The 16,394-nt window shown below is 51.5% G+C and overlaps 6 protein-coding genes across 6 annotated transcripts; 1 reads left to right on the top strand and 5 right to left on the bottom strand.

Annotated features, from left to right (window-relative positions):
- Positions 1 to 146: 146 nt before the first annotated feature.
- BDP81DRAFT_456178 (transcription factor tfb2) lies at positions 147 to 1,550 on the bottom strand (the record flags this gene model as incomplete). Its single annotated transcript, XM_060593135.1, has 2 exons — positions 147 to 1,410; positions 1,477 to 1,550. 2 exons carry the CDS (start codon positions 1,548 to 1,550, stop codon positions 147 to 149), a joined length of 1,338 nt encoding a protein of 445 aa, XP_060437479.1.
- Positions 1,551 to 2,169: 619 nt separating this feature from the next.
- On the top strand, positions 2,170 to 3,278 carry BDP81DRAFT_186834 (thioesterase superfamily protein). The gene is made up of 8 exons (XM_060582365.1): positions 2,170 to 2,289; positions 2,342 to 2,382; positions 2,443 to 2,458; positions 2,511 to 2,576; positions 2,641 to 2,755; positions 2,834 to 2,899; positions 2,950 to 3,028; positions 3,078 to 3,278. Exons 1-8 carry the CDS (start codon positions 2,251 to 2,253, stop codon positions 3,148 to 3,150), a joined length of 495 nt encoding a protein of 164 aa, XP_060437478.1. The 5' UTR covers positions 2,170 to 2,250; the 3' UTR covers positions 3,151 to 3,278.
- A 26-nt stretch (positions 3,279 to 3,304) lies between these two features.
- Positions 3,305 to 4,679, bottom strand: BDP81DRAFT_186843 (uncharacterized protein). Its single transcript, XM_060582366.1, has 3 exons — positions 4,341 to 4,679; positions 3,804 to 4,281; positions 3,305 to 3,718 (listed from the first exon to the last, which is right to left on the bottom strand). Exons 1-3 carry the CDS (start codon positions 4,517 to 4,519, stop codon positions 3,407 to 3,409), a joined length of 969 nt encoding a protein of 322 aa, XP_060437477.1. The 5' UTR covers positions 4,520 to 4,679; the 3' UTR covers positions 3,305 to 3,406.
- Positions 4,680 to 6,049: 1,370 nt separating this feature from the next.
- On the bottom strand, positions 6,050 to 7,334 carry BDP81DRAFT_456175 (uncharacterized protein; the record flags this gene model as incomplete). Its single annotated transcript, XM_060593134.1, has 4 exons — positions 6,050 to 6,203; positions 6,267 to 6,954; positions 7,096 to 7,176; positions 7,328 to 7,334. 4 exons carry the CDS (start codon positions 7,332 to 7,334, stop codon positions 6,050 to 6,052), a joined length of 930 nt encoding a protein of 309 aa, XP_060437476.1.
- A 236-nt stretch (positions 7,335 to 7,570) lies between these two features.
- Positions 7,571 to 10,353, bottom strand: BDP81DRAFT_186815 (fungal-specific transcription factor domain-containing protein). Its single transcript, XM_060582364.1, has 4 exons — positions 10,112 to 10,353; positions 9,719 to 10,036; positions 9,152 to 9,637; positions 7,571 to 9,044 (listed from the first exon to the last, which is right to left on the bottom strand). Exons 1-4 carry the CDS (start codon positions 10,226 to 10,228, stop codon positions 7,881 to 7,883), a joined length of 2,085 nt encoding a protein of 694 aa, XP_060437475.1. The 5' UTR covers positions 10,229 to 10,353; the 3' UTR covers positions 7,571 to 7,880.
- Positions 10,354 to 13,651: 3,298 nt separating this feature from the next.
- Positions 13,652 to 14,790, bottom strand: BDP81DRAFT_466739 (RTA1 like protein-domain-containing protein; the record flags this gene model as incomplete). The annotated part of the gene is made up of 4 exons (XM_060594435.1): positions 13,652 to 13,688; positions 13,912 to 14,260; positions 14,326 to 14,574; positions 14,637 to 14,790. 4 exons carry the CDS (start codon positions 14,788 to 14,790, stop codon positions 13,652 to 13,654), a joined length of 789 nt encoding a protein of 262 aa, XP_060437474.1.
- Positions 14,791 to 16,394: the final 1,604 nt, after the last annotated feature.

Below are 16,394 nucleotides of genomic sequence, written 5' to 3'. Positions count from 1 at the left end.
CCATTTACTTTCTACACCAGCCTGAACCGTCTCCATCCCAAAAAACGCCTGCTAATGCATATAGTCGCCCTGCAATACCCCGGGCGCCTCTAGACCCGTGCCTAGGTCTATCTATGTCTCTCGGAATAGCACCATAGCGCCTTTGTCTAATCTTCAGCCTTCTTTCTCAACTTGAGGTAATCCCTAATTTGCTCGTGCTTGCCAGCAAAGAACATGCCAAGCTTATCGTTGCGCCATGTCAGTACGCCAATCTCTGCCGCGTAGCCCGCGATGTCCTCGTACTCCCTAGGACTGTCGAAGTCGCGGAATAAAAAGCCGCTCGTGGTCGTCATGCGTTCCGTCTCGAGCTGCCACAGCCGGATTTGGTCGACGACGGTGGGCGGCAGGACGGGCCGATTCCGTACCGCGGCCATGCGGTGCATCTGCTCGTGGGCGTGGGCGGCGAGGTACGAGATGATCTGGTCGGCTGTGATGCCGCGCTCGACGGCGTTGCGGATCGAGTTACGCGTGAGGCGGCCTGATACCATGTCGGAGAAACGCAGCTTGAGCTTGCAGAAGAGTGAGAGGACGGCGATTTGTAGTGGGGTCTGGCCGTAAGCGTATATGCGGTAGTTCGTCTCGACGATGATGCTGCCGCCCTTGTTCTCCTCGCTTCCGCCAGGGGTCAGGCCGTTGGAAGGCCTTGGGCCGGTGGCTGCCGCAAGGGCAGCAGAGAAGCCTGCGCCTGCACTACGGAGGGCGCTGGAGCTGCTCGTGAGCGTCGTTGCCAAGCGGGTCGGGAAGTATTGTTGGGTCTTGTGCTGGGGAATGTAGATGAGGCCAAAGTCGAGCAGACTGGGGAGCATATTGCGCCGTGGTTCGGTGAGGGCCTGGGTGTCGTAGGCCCTGCCGAGCTCGAGACTCGCGAGGAGGAAGAGGAAGCTGAGCGCGTCGGTGCTTTCCATTCCCGTGACGGCGGAGGCGTGCTCGGTGGCCTCGAGCCAGAGCAGCAGAAGGGTCCAGACCTGAGCGTTTGCCTCCTGGAGGAGGAAGGTGAAGCCGGCCTGTGTGATGCCGATGGCACCGTTGGCGCGACGTACGAGCGCGCCCGCGGCGAGCAGATCCTTAACAGACGCCTTAGGTCCGCTGACGTCGGCGCCGCCGGGGTTCACTGTGTTGACAATGTAGTGGAGGATGTCCTCCCACTTGCGACGGGCGTATCGGTCGAGGAACGGGACGGTGATTTCGGGCGGGACGGGGAGGGAGGAGGGCACGCCGAAGGAGTTGTGAGATCCGCCGCCTTCGAGGGCGAGGCGCAGCGAGTTTTTGAAGTTTGTCGTGAGCTGCATCTCTTGTGGACGTTCTTTCGAGGGGGCAGTGATTTGGAGGATGTGTAGGCTGCGAAGGGTCGAGATTGCTTGGTCTTTTTGCCTAAGAGAGAGCAAAATGATGTGTTAGACGACTACAGTACGTCACTAATGGGAGTCCGGCGCGCACCTTCTTGAGTCTGGCTTGACCCAAACATCGAGATCCTCTAGTAGCATAGGCTGCGGCATGTATAGAATAGCCATGACGATGGTTTTGGCTGGGCTTCTAGGTCAGCGACCTTGCTCTCTTTCCAACGCAACAACTCAATGCCCTCAGTTATCGATCCAAGGGGAGGTCAGGGCTTCTCACCCAGCGGCGGTATCATCCTGCGGAAGATGGCAAAGGCCGTAGAGGGCTGCAGGTACAGCTTCCTAAAGGTCGTGCCGGGCAGCTTCTCCAGGTAGTCGGCCAGCTGGAGCGATTGACCCGAGCTGACCGACATGATGGGCGATTTGCGCGCTGGTTTTTGAGGAGAGGAGAGAAAAAGTTGGGATTCGTCTATTATCTCATGTTCGTATGGGCGGCGCGAGGTTTCAGACTCGAGTACGGGGTCGTGTGGGAGTCGAGAGTGGTGGTTTGTCAAGTTCACGATGGTTTGCGACCAGGCGAACTGCACGGCGCAGCGATCATTCAATCATCAACTGGGCAGGCAGGGGTCTGCGGAGGTTTCCGCCTTAGGCAGGGCAGGGGCTCTCGTGGGTGGTGCCTGGCTGCCCTGAAGCTTGTGTTTCTTATCTTATCGAGATACCGATAAGCTTTGTTATCAGCCAGTGATAGGTACGTACTGCACTTGGCCGCACGTCATGTTCCCCGTCGCGACTCCCTTCCCGAAGCTCGCCGAGTTCACCTTGAAGCTCATTCTCACCAATTTTCGTCCCTCTGCTCGCCTCTAAAGTCTTCAGGATGCCTCCAAAGCTGCCGCCATTGCTCTTCGTGCGCTCAGTGAGTTTCTGGTTTATAGATAGGCCGCCAATTGAGTCTAATCACCCATCAGGTCTTCAACTCCTTCACCAAGGACTCTGGACTTGAGCCGAGGTAAGCTGGCTTGCACCGGTTCTAAAACGCATCAACTAATGAGTACTGACACAACGTTAGAATTCTTGGCAACAACGTATGATTGAATCTCCACAACTATGCGCGATGATTTACTCACTTTCTAGTAGTTCCGGGTGACTGGTGCATCGGTAGGCAAGGTCGACTTTGAGTTGGCAATCCAAAAGGAGCACACAGTATGTCTCATCCATGGTCGTTCGCAGCAGATATGACCAATCGCTGATGAATATTTCCCCATAGAATCGCCTCTCCACGATTCATGGCGGAACCCTTGCTAGTCTCGTTGACCTCGGTGGCTCTCTCGCCGTCGCTTCCAAGGGACGGTTCATGACTGGTGTCTCGACTGACATCAACGGTAAGCGTTCATCTTCATCTATCGGGGCGCACGACATACTTCATGGTCAGTGTTGTATCAGTCAGCTAACTGCAATAGTCACCTATCTCAACCCTGGAGGCAAACCTGGCGACATCATGACGGGTACAGCTACATGTGATAAGAGTACGTAGTAGCCCTTGCAATGCCGGTGGGCTCAAGCTGACCTCTCTTAGTGGGAAAAACACTTGCATACACAACAGTCACATTCTTCAACAACAAGGGCGAGTTGGCTGCAAGAGGAAGCCATACCAAGTAAGCCGCGTCCACAGACCGGCCCAGCACTTTGCTGACTTATTTCTAGGTTCATTGCCAAGACCTGGGGGTCAGAGGACTTTGTTGCTCCCGACGAGTATGTTGTTGAAGAAGAAAAATGAAACACATGGTAAACCCAGAGTCCACGGGCTGCATTTAAACAAGTCAAAGTAGATGGAGGTATATTGTATTAGATGTCGTGTATCCGTAAGTTAGAAGCATTGAGTATCATCACACATGTCTGGTATCCTGCTGTCCTTCACCCTTCCCTATTTCGCAATCACAACCAGGCGTATCCGTCGCGCCCCCTTAGGTCCTACCAGCAAGAACAGATCTCCGGATGGACAGTCCGCGCTTTGCTGACTACCCAAGATGTCATCACACAACTGAAGATCTTCTGTTGGCAGTGGTAATGTGGGCTCCCAAAGCCTCTTCATCTTCCAACTTCGTGGGCTGCGCCAGTTCTCCGCGCGTGTTTAGGCCGTACTTGTCCTTAGTGGCCAGTAAGTAGAGCATGACATAAACTGCGAATGCGCCCAAGATGCCGATGACTATCGAGATAACGTTGAACCAGATGTTGGTGTCGCTGTCGTAGAAGACGTATCCGTATCTCGAGTAAAGCGACATAAAGAGCGACCAAACTCCACGGAGAAGCCACACAATGCTGATTGCGAGCGCAAGGTTCGAAGCCTAACCCAGAAATGTTAGCATTCAAACTCCATTCGCAGCCGCATCGTCTAATACTGAGGGGCGGTGAAACAAAGCAAAAACTGACCTTGTGCAGAGGACCCTTGAGGGCGTTCTTGCGGACCAGGGCAACGTATGTGACGGCGCCAATGGCGCACAAGAGGTTAAAGATGCCAATCACGAGGTCGAAAATCTGAGCCACCAATCTTCTCATCATCACGCTCTGGTATTCGCCACTTTCATAGACCCAAGAAGAATAATAAGCGTTTCTGGTGGAGATCCAAAGGCACATTCCCGTGAAGCTGAGCAGTGAGATTAAGATGACTGCGCCGACAGAGAATTTCTTGCCGATTCGATAACGTTTTGAGGTCTCGTCGGTGCGGAGGAGTGTGATAGCCCGGGCGAGATAGAAGAGTGCCAAGAAAGTCAAGGCCTGGCTGACGTCGAGCATCCAAGATAGGATGCTCGTGGTGTACGAGATAAACTTGGCCAGTGAGGAGTAGTAGTCATAGGAGCTCCCGTTTGCGAAGGAGATGATGCTGACAATGACATAAATGAGTTCGGCGCTGGAGACAATTGAACATTAATGTTAGTTGCCATCAGATAGACGAGTTGGGGTGCTTACAATAGCCAAAGCCCCATGGCAGCTTTGGTGATGGCCACCCATCGGCGAATGGGGTCATGATAGCCTCTGGATGTCTTTCGGAGAAGGGAAACAAATAATACAAGGCCCGCGATAACAGCTAGTCCAAGCACTACAGTGAACACGATCCCCACGATATTTTGGACGTCCATGTAATTCATGTCTGAAGAGGTATAATCCGGCCCTCCTATGTAAGTCCTTGGTCCGTGTGTGTCCTGAGTATTTGGATCAGATATGGTGTTAGTGTTGCTTAGGTAGCAAGACCGATGAATGATACAATAAGTATTGCATGTAAGTTGGGCTTTCTCTCTTGACTTAAGTATCACGAACACGCCTGAGTGATTTCACGACCAAAGCCTGCTCTACCATCCGCTTTGGGGTCTCGAATACAATTCTCTCACCCCGGCCGGGCGAAGGAAGCCTGGCGCATGCTGTGCCGCACTAGCCCCGGGCGTCTTGCGGTTCTGCCCACCCCGCCCGACTCCCACTCTGCCACTCCTTCTGGGCGCGACACATGGCTCTGCCACAACCAGAGAGGCCTTGCATCCATTGCCAAGAAAGCCGAACGGCCGAATCACTGGTATTTGACGTACATCGAGGGCGATATGTTGCCCTTGGAAGTCACTGTTGACCACAGCCTCTCACCGTCACAAGTCAGCGTCTAGGGCGAAGCCGTAGAAAATTGACAGGCACTGACTTAGGCTGGTGACCGGTACTTGCAAGGCTTACGCCCCCCATGTTCATCCCTCATGGCTCGTTCGTGGTCATTCGCCAGCCCGAGGAAGCTGTTGACTTAGAGCCAAGCCTCTTTTCTAGCTTAATTCAAGCTTAATTCCTCTTCCCCTGGGACATTCGAGGTCGCAGCCCAAGTGCCAGTAGCAAATGACATCGCCTTGATATTCTCAAAGACGATACTGAATGGTTGACTTTCTGCAACACGTCGTAATTAACGTAGAACTAATGGTTTATCGTCAAACAGGATCCTAGCTGATTCTCACGACATGACGTCGCGCCACTTTGCGATGTGATTGAAAAAAGCGATAACTATCCCTAAACACTTATTCCAAAGACATCAATAATTCGTCTTCACAAGGTTGATACTTTGTCACAGCATTAATTTCAGTACCTTAGCTCTTTGCTGAGCTTGAGGGCATCATGATCGGGCACTGAATGCTGCAACCTGTCAAGCCATAGCGCCTTGGCAGTCTGCTCGGCCCCTGGCAAAGCCCCGTTGTCTGGTAATGATGGACATGATAGGCTTACTTTTTCCTCTGGGTAACTACGTTCCATTCAACCCATTGTCGAAAATGGGCTGCTGCAGCGAAAGTGAGAAGGTCTCGGGCGACGTGACGTGGAACGACTGATGCTGAGAAGTAGATCGTGACTTCGAATGGGTAACGTAAGTGTGCTCAACCGCTAGATGCTTTGCGGTATACGCACGAGTACAACAGCGGTCTAGAGATGATCTCTTACTTTACTTCATCTGATTTCGACATGCAGTTCTTCCAGGAAATTTTATCATTTGACACACATGCAGGCAAGTGGTTTGGCAACATGCACCCCGAGCCGTCACTCACATAATGAAGAGCAAACGCAACGACGAATGATAACAATCCATTTTGATATGTTCATAGCTCCGGAAGTAAATACAAGAAGATGTAAATGGCACGAGCATTCAGCAGCTCCACCAACTAGCACACGTTAGGCCCGGCCTCCAGGGCCGAAGCAACGGTCTCGGCAACTGCATCGTGGATGGGGTAAGTAGGATGCAGCGTGTTGAGCCAGAAGTACTCGTTGACCGGGTAGGTGCAGCTGTCAATAAGGGTATCCTGAGCAGTTGTACCGCTGTTCCAAGGTTAGCTTGTCACCTTCTGCCCGCTGAGATCTCCGATTCCAAGGTTGACTTACTCCTTGTACGCGTCACAGTAGCCAGTGGTGTTCTTGTACCCCTTGGTAGAATCGAACTTGGCAACGTTGTCAAGCACACTGTTGAACACCCCGTTGGCGTCAACAACCCACGAGTTCGCACCCTCCCACGTCGTTACATTCTTAGCCATGGCGTTGACCCTGCCGTTGAAATCAGCGACGTCATCCTTGCAAAGCTTCTGCGCGTCCGCGTTCTCAGCAAGGAGCATCGGCGTCCGGTCGACAGGCGGCGTCGTCAACCACACAAAGTTCCTCGCGCCCGCCTCGTACAGCTCCTTGGCCAGGCCCTGATAGACGTAGACGATCTTCGTGTTGAGCGCAGACGTAGCGTCGGCGCCGTTCCAGTACGAGTTGCCGATATCGTTCACGCCGATCCAAAAGGCAAACACAGAGTCCGCGCCGGTCCAGGCGGAGGCCGTCTTTGCGGCGTAGGCGTTGCTGAAGAGCGTCTGGACCTGGTCCTTGAGGGTGAGCACTGTGTCGGCGTAGGGCTTGACGAGGTCGGCGTCGACAGTAGCGCCGCCGTAGGCGAGGTTGTAGGTGTACAGGAGGGATGCGTTGTGCTTCACGGTCAGGTAGTCAACCCAGTTGGGGCCGTTGCACGAGGTCCAGCCCGGGTAGGAGGGTGTTGGTATCCCTATCACAGGGTATTGGTTCGAACCGTAGGGTCCTGGGGGTGACGAAGTATCAATATCTCTGTATTAGTTGATTCTGCGTAAGGAGTAGAAGGGAGATTCCAACCGGAGGTTGGGTGGACCGTCGAGGTGTAATTGTACCCTCTCGAGGTGGCCCCTGCTCTACCCTTACTCACGGTCGAATTGGGCTTCCAATCCGACAGAGGGGTTTCCGAGGGGGTTGGCGGGGTTGGGGGCTTCGAGGGAGGTGTTGAAGCCTGTGATCTGTTAGCTGGATGATGATGAATGCGATTTCGAAAACGAACGACTTGGTTGGAACGAATGGAAAGACAGGCGGGGATGCGGTAGATCAACCTGAATGATCGACGGGTCCCAGCAACACCTATATAAACAGGATCGCTTTCGTACCTGTCATGACGGAAAACTCGCTCCTCGAAGGGGGCTTGACATTTAATCTACTCCTTACCAAACCCATTAAGCCCCCGGAGCCCCTCTATTAATGGAAGGGAGCGAAAAAGCTTGGGACCCCCCAGGCCCCCGGGTCCTCGGATTGCTCCAGGGGCGGGGCATCGTCTCTTCTTCCAGTGAGACACCGCCGAACAATTGTTTGTCCCCGAATTGAGAATAGCAATTAACTTGTACAGTTGATCTGAGCCTCAACAGGATTGGTCGATTCAAGAACAGCCTTGTGGAAGAGCAATGAGGCCCGATAAGCTGTAACGAAAGATAGCCATAACAGGATGATCGTGATAGGGAATACATGAGAAATCGATGATAGGCGATTGGTCATTCGGGGATTCTCTTCTATCTGCAGGTTATTGAGGCTCTAGCCACAACTTCCGAGTATGATTCTTTATGCTATTCTCCTGGCCGCGAAGAGATGGACACTGCCTCGCAGTCTGGCCCTTTCTCTTCTCTGGAGATTCTCATGACTAGCACCCGGAATTGACCACTCCAGTCTTTACTGAGGCGGAGGCCATGCCAAAGAATCTTCTCCTACTACGTATTCGAGATCGTAGCTGTCCATGTTGAACCTGGGTAAGTTCCATCCCCATTCCGAGTCCTCGAACCCAGTGGTATCTGGCGCAGTCTCTCCTGATGGGGGTAATAGCTCGGGAGGGGAGCTGCCGACTGAACTGTTGGCTGCCAAACACTGTTCAATCCTTTGGACGTAATCCGGGGTCGGGGGCAGGTAGCCTAACTGGGAGGGCAAGCTCTCCTGCCTATGTCTCCACGCCCTGACGAGGACCGCTCCAGCGACGGCATATGGGTGGACCGACATTTCGAAGTAGTCTTCCTGGTAGTGATAAATGACGGGCAGCACCGTCCATGCTCGATCGACCAAGTCGCCCGTCGACTGGAGACAAAGTCGACTGATCAGGTGAAGGAATAAGTCGTACTCGAGGTATTGAAGAACAAACCACACAAAGTTCCAGCCTTCCATCACTTGAAGTTGATTCACAACGTGTTCAGCCGCCTCGAGTGAAACACGAAACAGGATGTCTCCTTTCTCCTCGGGCGGCGGCTCTACAGCCCCCTTGGGCTTGCACGCCATGATTCGAATCTTGTTGACCATGGCATTTTTCAGCTGTAAGGCCGTGACGTGCAGATTCCCCGCGCTCGGGTCGCAATAACGCTCCACGATATCCTCCAAACACTTTTCAGAACTCACAACGAACTTCTCCAGCTCGATGCTGTGAGCTCGACTGAGTTCGTCTGCTACGGCACTCTTTTTGACGACGAACATGGCGTGACTCAAGGTCGATCGCTGCGTGAGACATCGCGACAAGTTGCAAACCACCAAGCAGGCAATCATTTCGGTCGGGCCGTCGCTGTTCTCGAGGGGAGTCGCGGTATCGACATCGAAATCGGCGTCGTTGATGTTGGTCGGCATTTTGCAGCTGCATGCGCGTGATAGTGGGGTCGGGTTGAAACCGGAAGCCATGGCGAACCGAAAGTCGAGTAGGACAATGTGCCACCAGACGCGTCTTCGTAGCTCTGTTTCGAAAGGAGAAAGCCCCAGTTGCGAACCATCTCGATGTAGTCCGAGCCGTTGGGCACTTCGAATACAGACGCCGCTCATGACCCAGTTCGCGTGGGCGCTCTCTCGATCTGGAATCGCTATCTGATAGACATGACTTAGCTAGACGCTCAATCTTGTAAGGTAACGAGGATACGCGCGGCTCTCTAGGAGATCAATGGAACCTAGGGAACCAAAGCGGGTTTCCGTACCAGTTGAAGTACAAGTGCTTGCAATAATAAAAGAGTGGGCTTCTCCAAGAAGCGCGCACGATAAAGCCCCGTTCGCAAGGTCCTTGAAAAGCGGTTCAACAGCTCTATCCTGGACTGACCCAGTAACCTGGTGCACTCCTCTTGCCTCATCGAACCAACAGCACATGCATAGATCGAGAAGAACAAAACTTCCATGTCTCGCGGTAAGGATGGCGGAGTCGTCATGGCCTGGACCAGATGGCGTTGCGCAGAGGGAACGTGTATGAGTTTCGTTATCGGGTTGACTCGATCTAGGAACATCCGCCATAGCAGCATAGCATGACTCGGAGGTGGATGTAGAGGCTGAGGATTGCCGGATCTAGGCTCTCTTGCGTTCATGATGCCTGCGTCGTTTGCAATGGACGGTTGTTGAATTGTTGCTTCGGGTAGGCTTGGCAGGCTCGAAGGACTGTCGGCATTATCCACGGCTGCTCTCATGGCTTGTAACTACAAGGAGGCAGACAAATTGTCAGAAATCTGGCTGGCGAAGGAGGCTACCATCAAGGTGTCCGTCAACGGGGCTTTTACCTCATCAAACACCGTAGCCCAAATGGTGCTATCTGTAAATCTGACAGACCCATTGTCGATAACGAGCTTTCCGAGAGAGTTCTCAGGAGCTTGCATTTCTTGGTCTCGGCTCCGATCTTGAGTCTCGCTCTTCGTACTTGTATCGCTTTTCGGACTCGGCTCTGTACGAGTACTGTCGCTACTCCCCTCGCGCTTTTCTGCAGCCACGAACTGTTGAAGTAGTTCCTCGCACCGCGCCAATCTTCGCTGAAGTTCAACATTGGGCTTCTTCCTGTTCCGGGTCTTCGAGTTCTCGCGTGGCACACACTCTGCGCCTAGCTAAATCACCAATGACTTGCCATTAGATCTTCAAGTCAGTGTCTTCGAGGGGGAGTGCTTTCGAGGACAACGAACCTTGACGCAACCTCCGCATGCCGGGCTTTCACGATCGCACTTGACTTTCCGTGATTTGCAAAGAACACATGCTGGCTTGCGTGGGATCGGCGGTGCTTCAGCAGTTGCAGACTCCATGCCGGGCTCTGAATAACACAACAGCACCAGCTACTACCCAAGACTGTCAGACAAGTAGATGTGAGTAGCTTGTCGATGGCAACGGCGGCCTCCAGAGCATCGCGAAAGGAAAGGTGGGACAGAGAATGTCACCAATCTTTAAGCTCGTCCCTAGAACGGATTTTTAATGCAATGGTAAAAGAGCGTAGGGCGTCCATCCCTTTATGGCATTGTGAGCAAGGATCTACTAGTGACACAGGCCCGGGCTGAGCACCGGGCACTAAGCCACATGCACCATCGTATAGCGGTAGCGTACGCAATCAAATGAATCGTACGGGTACTGTAGTGTACCTATCAGGTAGTAATTAATTCCAACTCTAAAGGCTAAGTTACTCGGAGTTAAGATTTCGGAAAAGTCAGTTCGCTTTCGCTCTCCTACACATGCTCGAGACTTGACCCTTCAACTTAACTTACAACATACTTGGCGCAGGGTTCAAGGCGTCCTCTTCGCCTTACTTCCGGTAATTAAACATTGCTGTGGATTGGTTCTACACACGATGAGGTTTCCTGTCGCAAAAACGACGCCGTTAATTACGGGCAGCAATTAACGCCATATACCCTACGACATTTCCAAAGTAGGGAATCGATGTTTTCCATCTCGGTTGATGACGCTGACAAGTCTAAGGAAATGAGGCCGACGTCTCTTACAAGTGCATGCAATCTGTCGCAGAAAAACCTTTAACATCTATAAATAGATGGTTTGTGAAGAAACAGGGTTCAGACGATCAGCTGGTCCCGGTTGAGGAGAGCGCAGGAAATCGTTTGGAGTTCCAGTTTCCATAGGCGCGTGCGATGATGAAAAGTCGCCCAGCCCTATCGCATGATGAATGATCTAATAGATCTATTGAGGCTATGGAGAATACAATATTTATCGCAGACAAGCCATGACACCAAGCTATTATAAGTGAAAATCTACATGATTTAGGCAACATTATCAGTATTGGAATCAACAAGATCGAGCATAATGTATGCGATTCCGGGTGGTGCCCGTGCGATGCGGGCACAGAGCCTTGCTGGGCCGTGGGCTTTCGGCTCTTAATAAGGAGCGAAATGCGGGCCCCCGGGTTCTTTATTATAAGAAGCGAGACGGCCAAAGTGATGATGTGCCAGTGGACCACTTCCCAAGTTCAACCCGTTGAGATCATTTGCACAACTCAGCAAAGTTTCGATCAAAGTTTGGCAAATTGATGGTTGTTAACTCAAATGCATCTATGTCTTGGCCTTGAATCTAAAAGTGTAGTATTTCGAGTGCTTTGGGTTGAGGCCTCGCGCCTCTGCATATTACCTATCTGAGGTTGCCTGTGGATGCCAGGCCGTTACGGCGGTTACAAAGCCAAGACAGGCTCCATGATCATGATCGCGGACCCGAAAGGCTTTGAGTTCATCGTGCATGCAGATCCGTCTTGATTTGATAGCCTCGGCGGTGTATTGGCCATACAAGAAAAACTACTGGACTGGGAGGCGATAGTCATACCACAGGCAAGGTAAGCTTACTGCGCTGCGCTGTGTAAGGAACGATCGAGGCTGAGGGTAAGCCATTGATTCTGGGGAACAAATTTCCAATAGGTACCCCGTACTGAGAATGAACTGGATAAGCCATTTCATCTGGCTGAGACCACGTCCTCCTTACCTCAACGCTCCCGCTGACGCACTTGCACTGGCCTTGGAACTCGTTGCACAGGGCCACCACAGACATCACCTAAGACATGCGCTCTCTCCAATCATAACAAACCAGGAAACTTGATCTTCAAGAGTCAGCAACTAGTGTGTTGAACAATACCAAGACAGTAGCACAAGGTAGACAAGAAAGAGAGCAATGCCAAAGGTGCCTGGGGGCGGACATAGCGAGGCAGTATTATGAGAACGACCCTTGCACGTTCTGCCGCGGCAGATAGTAGAGGTCCACGAAAGGAGTACATCCGACTATCCATAAATATTGATGATTCAAGCAACGCGAAGTAGAATGGATCAACCACCACAACACCACTCCAATGATACATATTCCCCCCACGTCCGAAAAGACCAATGCCATTCTCCCTCGCGACCGTCCTGCAACGAACTTAGCAACAGTTTACTGACTACGGCCGCACTTGGGTGGGAGGGTTCAATACATAAGTCAACCTACCCACTTTTGGCCACCACATCAAAGTTGGTCTCAAAACATCACCACCAACTACACTCAATTAATTAACTACCTTCCACTGCCACTACAATACAGTCACTACCCTCACTAGGTAATTCGACCTTTGCGAGTCGACTGTGACTAACGAGACGGTCGCCAGAGTCCTCCTGAGCCCTCTTTATGTCCCTGATGTTCGCAAACTTGGTATTTGGGTTGGTTTGGACAGTCTTCTTCTTCCTTGGAGCCATGCGGTCAATTCGAGCCTGGAGAAGTCGGTTTTTGTGCTCTAATGTGGCCAATAGGTAGTCCTTCTCGCCAAAGCCCTTTTTTATCTTTCTGAACAGTAGTCGTTGAGTGTTGCTGTCTGGACTGAGCTCTCTGAATAGCTTCAAGTGCTGGCTGAGCACCCCAGCCTTCCTAGGAGTCGTCCAGTCAACAACAGACGTCGCTGATGTCCAGTCAACGAGTTCCTCTGGCTTGCCAGTCGCTGCCTGACCCTCTGCGGTATTGTTCAATGAAGTGGCAGGGCTGGGGAGCATCAGTGGGTTCAAAAGTGGTATGCCCATGTTAACTGGCCATAGACCACTTGCTTTCCAACCACTTCATATGTTTGACGCCGTCAGACCAGCAATTCGAGCCTTGTGGTAACAGTACAAGAAGTGCCACTTTCTAACGATAGTAGAATTATCCAGGATTTCGTGGTTTCCGAGCTCCTTCCTGTAGTGAGACTTGACTGGTCCAAAGACAGCCACATCCAGGGGCTGAAGGACATGAGAGGTGTGTGGAGGCAAGAAGAGCAAGTAGACGTTGTTGATATAGCACTCCCACATAAATTCAGTCGTCGTATGACTCCCATGCCCATCCAGAATCAACAGTCGAGGCTCCTTTTGCCCTCCTGGCCTCCTGGAAGGAGGTGGCTCAGTCAGGGGCAGAAACACCTTTCTCAAACACTCAAGGGCAGTCTCGTCGGTGGTCCATCCATTATCTGTCGTTGTGAACTAACCAAGTGGCGGAAGTGACTACCGTGAAGATAGCCACAGTTGACGGCTCTAAGGACGAGGGAATGAGGTTCTATGAGACGAAGACATAACTTTAGATGCCAACAGAAACAGCCTGTCGACTAGCTAAATATGGAAGCCGAATGCCTTAATAACTATGCGGTGGATTTTCTCAATCCCTTTCCAAATCATGGACTTGATTGAGCATTAGAAGACTTTGGATAAGTACACTTGCTAACATCTATGACCTAGGGGCCTATATAATTACAGATTCAAACTTGAAGACGAATGCTTTACATTCCTAGATTCTTTATCCATCAGCTCTCTAGACCATGTGATAGCCCCATAACTGACTGTCTGTATCTACCTGCATTCCCGAAAGCTCCAGGCTCCAGGCTCCAGGCTGCAATCTACCTTCGAAGTCTAAACGCACCATCATCCTCCTGATTCGAAACAGCCCCAAGAGGAAATCTTTCCTCATCTTTGAAAGTGATGGGTGAAACAGTACGCCCCGAAAACCAAACATTGAAAGCGCAGCACATAGGAACATGAGCGATGTATCGAGACAGTACAGATACACCTCTGTGGTCTGAAGCACGCCTTCCCGTCCCTCAGCGAACTCAGCCACCCGGAAGATTGACCGAAACAGAATGAGAAACGAGGTGGCATAGAGCACCATGATGAACTGTCTCCACGGTCGTCGCCCGTTCATGCTCATTGTCGTTGGGTGTTGGATGATTCGATAGTGGAATACGGATATGGATACGATGAAGGCTTCGAAGAAAAGGATCTGAATGCCGAGACCAACGAGAATAATATTCTGGCCGCGGTCGAGTCCGTCTTTGTCACTTGCGCCGGAGAGGATGCCTCCGCCTGTTGCATAATGAGTCAGTTCTTCCGCTAACATCACAGATGACGACGATGGAGACTGGACTTGCCGATGCACTGGAAGGCGAACGAGAACACATCTCCGAAAACAAAGATCTTCGTCAGCCATCTAACAGGAATAAGTGATAAATGGCCCGCTTCCAATGAGTCGATGATACGGCCTAGAAGCATATAGATCGATACGGCGTACAGTGCCGGGGCAAGCAACGGTAGAAGAGCCTGGATGATGAAGGGGACTTGTAACCAATTCGGCGTTTCGGACGCATTCATTGCTCGACTCCCGTATCCAATGCTTTCAACTATGCGACAACTTAGCAACGATTGTTTTCGACGGACTCAGTAGGTTCCAGTGACTTCTTACAGTTGACGCCTATGAAGAAGGCGATCCAGTACCAGGTCTTCGCCCTCTTGAGCTGGATGGAGTGTATCACACCGCTAATGCCGAACAGTACCGCAAAGGTGACCGCTGCCGCGAGAGACGGATCGTAAGGATACTTGGAAGGCGGTTGATCCATCGTTGCGCGTGTAATCTTCTCTGTTATATGGATGAAGCAAGTTCACTTTGTTCGCTGATTTTGGAGTTCCTTGTGCAACTACCTTACAAGATCCGTCATTCTCTTTATACCTAAATTATACCTAAAGAGCCATGTTGTGATATCGAGCCCCATGGATACGCGCTGGCTGATCTATTCACGGTGTTTCTGTTACAACGCCCTGTACCATGAACAACATCAGAGGTTGGTGTTGAGGCAGTGCTCGGGTTCCAATTTCCCAATCCGCCCCTAGTGTCCCCGGGGAAAATACAGTTCGGGGAGTTTAGACATTCAAAGTGCGGGCCTTACATAGTTGCCGAGCCGGTGTCAAAGTGAGCATACGAGATCGACAGGGGTTAAGCAGCCCTCCGCGTTCTTCCTATACACCGATGTTCTTCACGTTATGTCGGAAACGTCGCCATGGAGATCTTGACTCGATGGTGACATTGAAGTGCTCAGCCATGCTCTGGGTGACGACGCATTAGATTATCAATGGACCAACCTCTACATCTTGAAATGGCGGCGTATCACTGACTGTTTCGACAGGGCTGGAAAACGCCAGCCCCGTAGAACTAGATTTGGAGGAACGGTTTGCCAGCTGAGCATACGCGTCACCCTGCCTTCATCTTGCTTCAGCCCTCTAGCCCTCAACGATTGTTTACTGACGATCTGGCTGCCAAGTTGCCAGAGGGGCCGGAACTGAGCTTATGAGAGGCTGAAGATTTAGGGTTCAGGCCGCGGTGACTACGAGCTGTTCCTGATGGCCTTGGCAACTGAATCTCAGATATAGCCCCGATGTGTCAAGACCCTCCAGATGAACTAGTTTCATGCGAAACTTGACACCCGCTATTTGGCTGTCTGCCACAATGGCAATCTCACTCGTCACTCTGTGTAACGTGTATGATAAGCGAGCGGATCGCTCGACAGCAACCACTCCACGTATATAAATCTTAATCAACATTAACAAAGTTTAACTAATTGAAACTACCTATAATCCTCTTCTCTAGACATTTCTCTCTGAAATGGATATGTGCGCGCATTGTGTCCAGTATTCCCGCAGACGCCATATCGCCGTTAACCTGTTTCCGTCCTTGGCCGACGGCCACTACTCCGACGCATTTCCTCCTCAATCTAAGCTATAGCCTCTCTCTGTGATTGAAGGTTATCTACCTTAGCTATAGTAAAGCTCCCTCCTTGCCTAAGACGAGTTTTCTTAGATCTCTGTGTTACAACCCAACATGCATAACAAGGCCAGGGGGCCCGCCCCACAGGCCTGCGGCGGCTATCTACCTGATATACGCAGAGAATCCGGGAACTCAGGTGACTCCTCATGGAACGGAAGAACTATGGAACAAGTCACGTGACGATAAGGAAAGTGAGCACACGATAAGGTGATCACAGTGATCACCCAAAGTGAGCGCTCACCAGTATCCACTTAGTGATCACCAACGAACATGGTGACCAGGCAACAAAGGATATGTTCAGGATCAGGACTTGTATATAGGATGGACTCGAGCCGGGCTCTAGGACAGACTTCCCATAGCTTCTTCAGCAATTAACTTCGTATCAGGATTAACATCCGCTTT

Source organism: Colletotrichum phormii (assembly GCF_030913505.1).
Source record: "Colletotrichum phormii strain CBS 102054 chromosome Unknown BDP81scaffold_50, whole genome shotgun sequence".
NCBI classification, from domain to species: domain Eukaryota; kingdom Fungi; phylum Ascomycota; class Sordariomycetes; order Glomerellales; family Glomerellaceae; genus Colletotrichum; species Colletotrichum phormii.
This window is presented reverse-complemented; position numbering and strand designations above follow the sequence as displayed.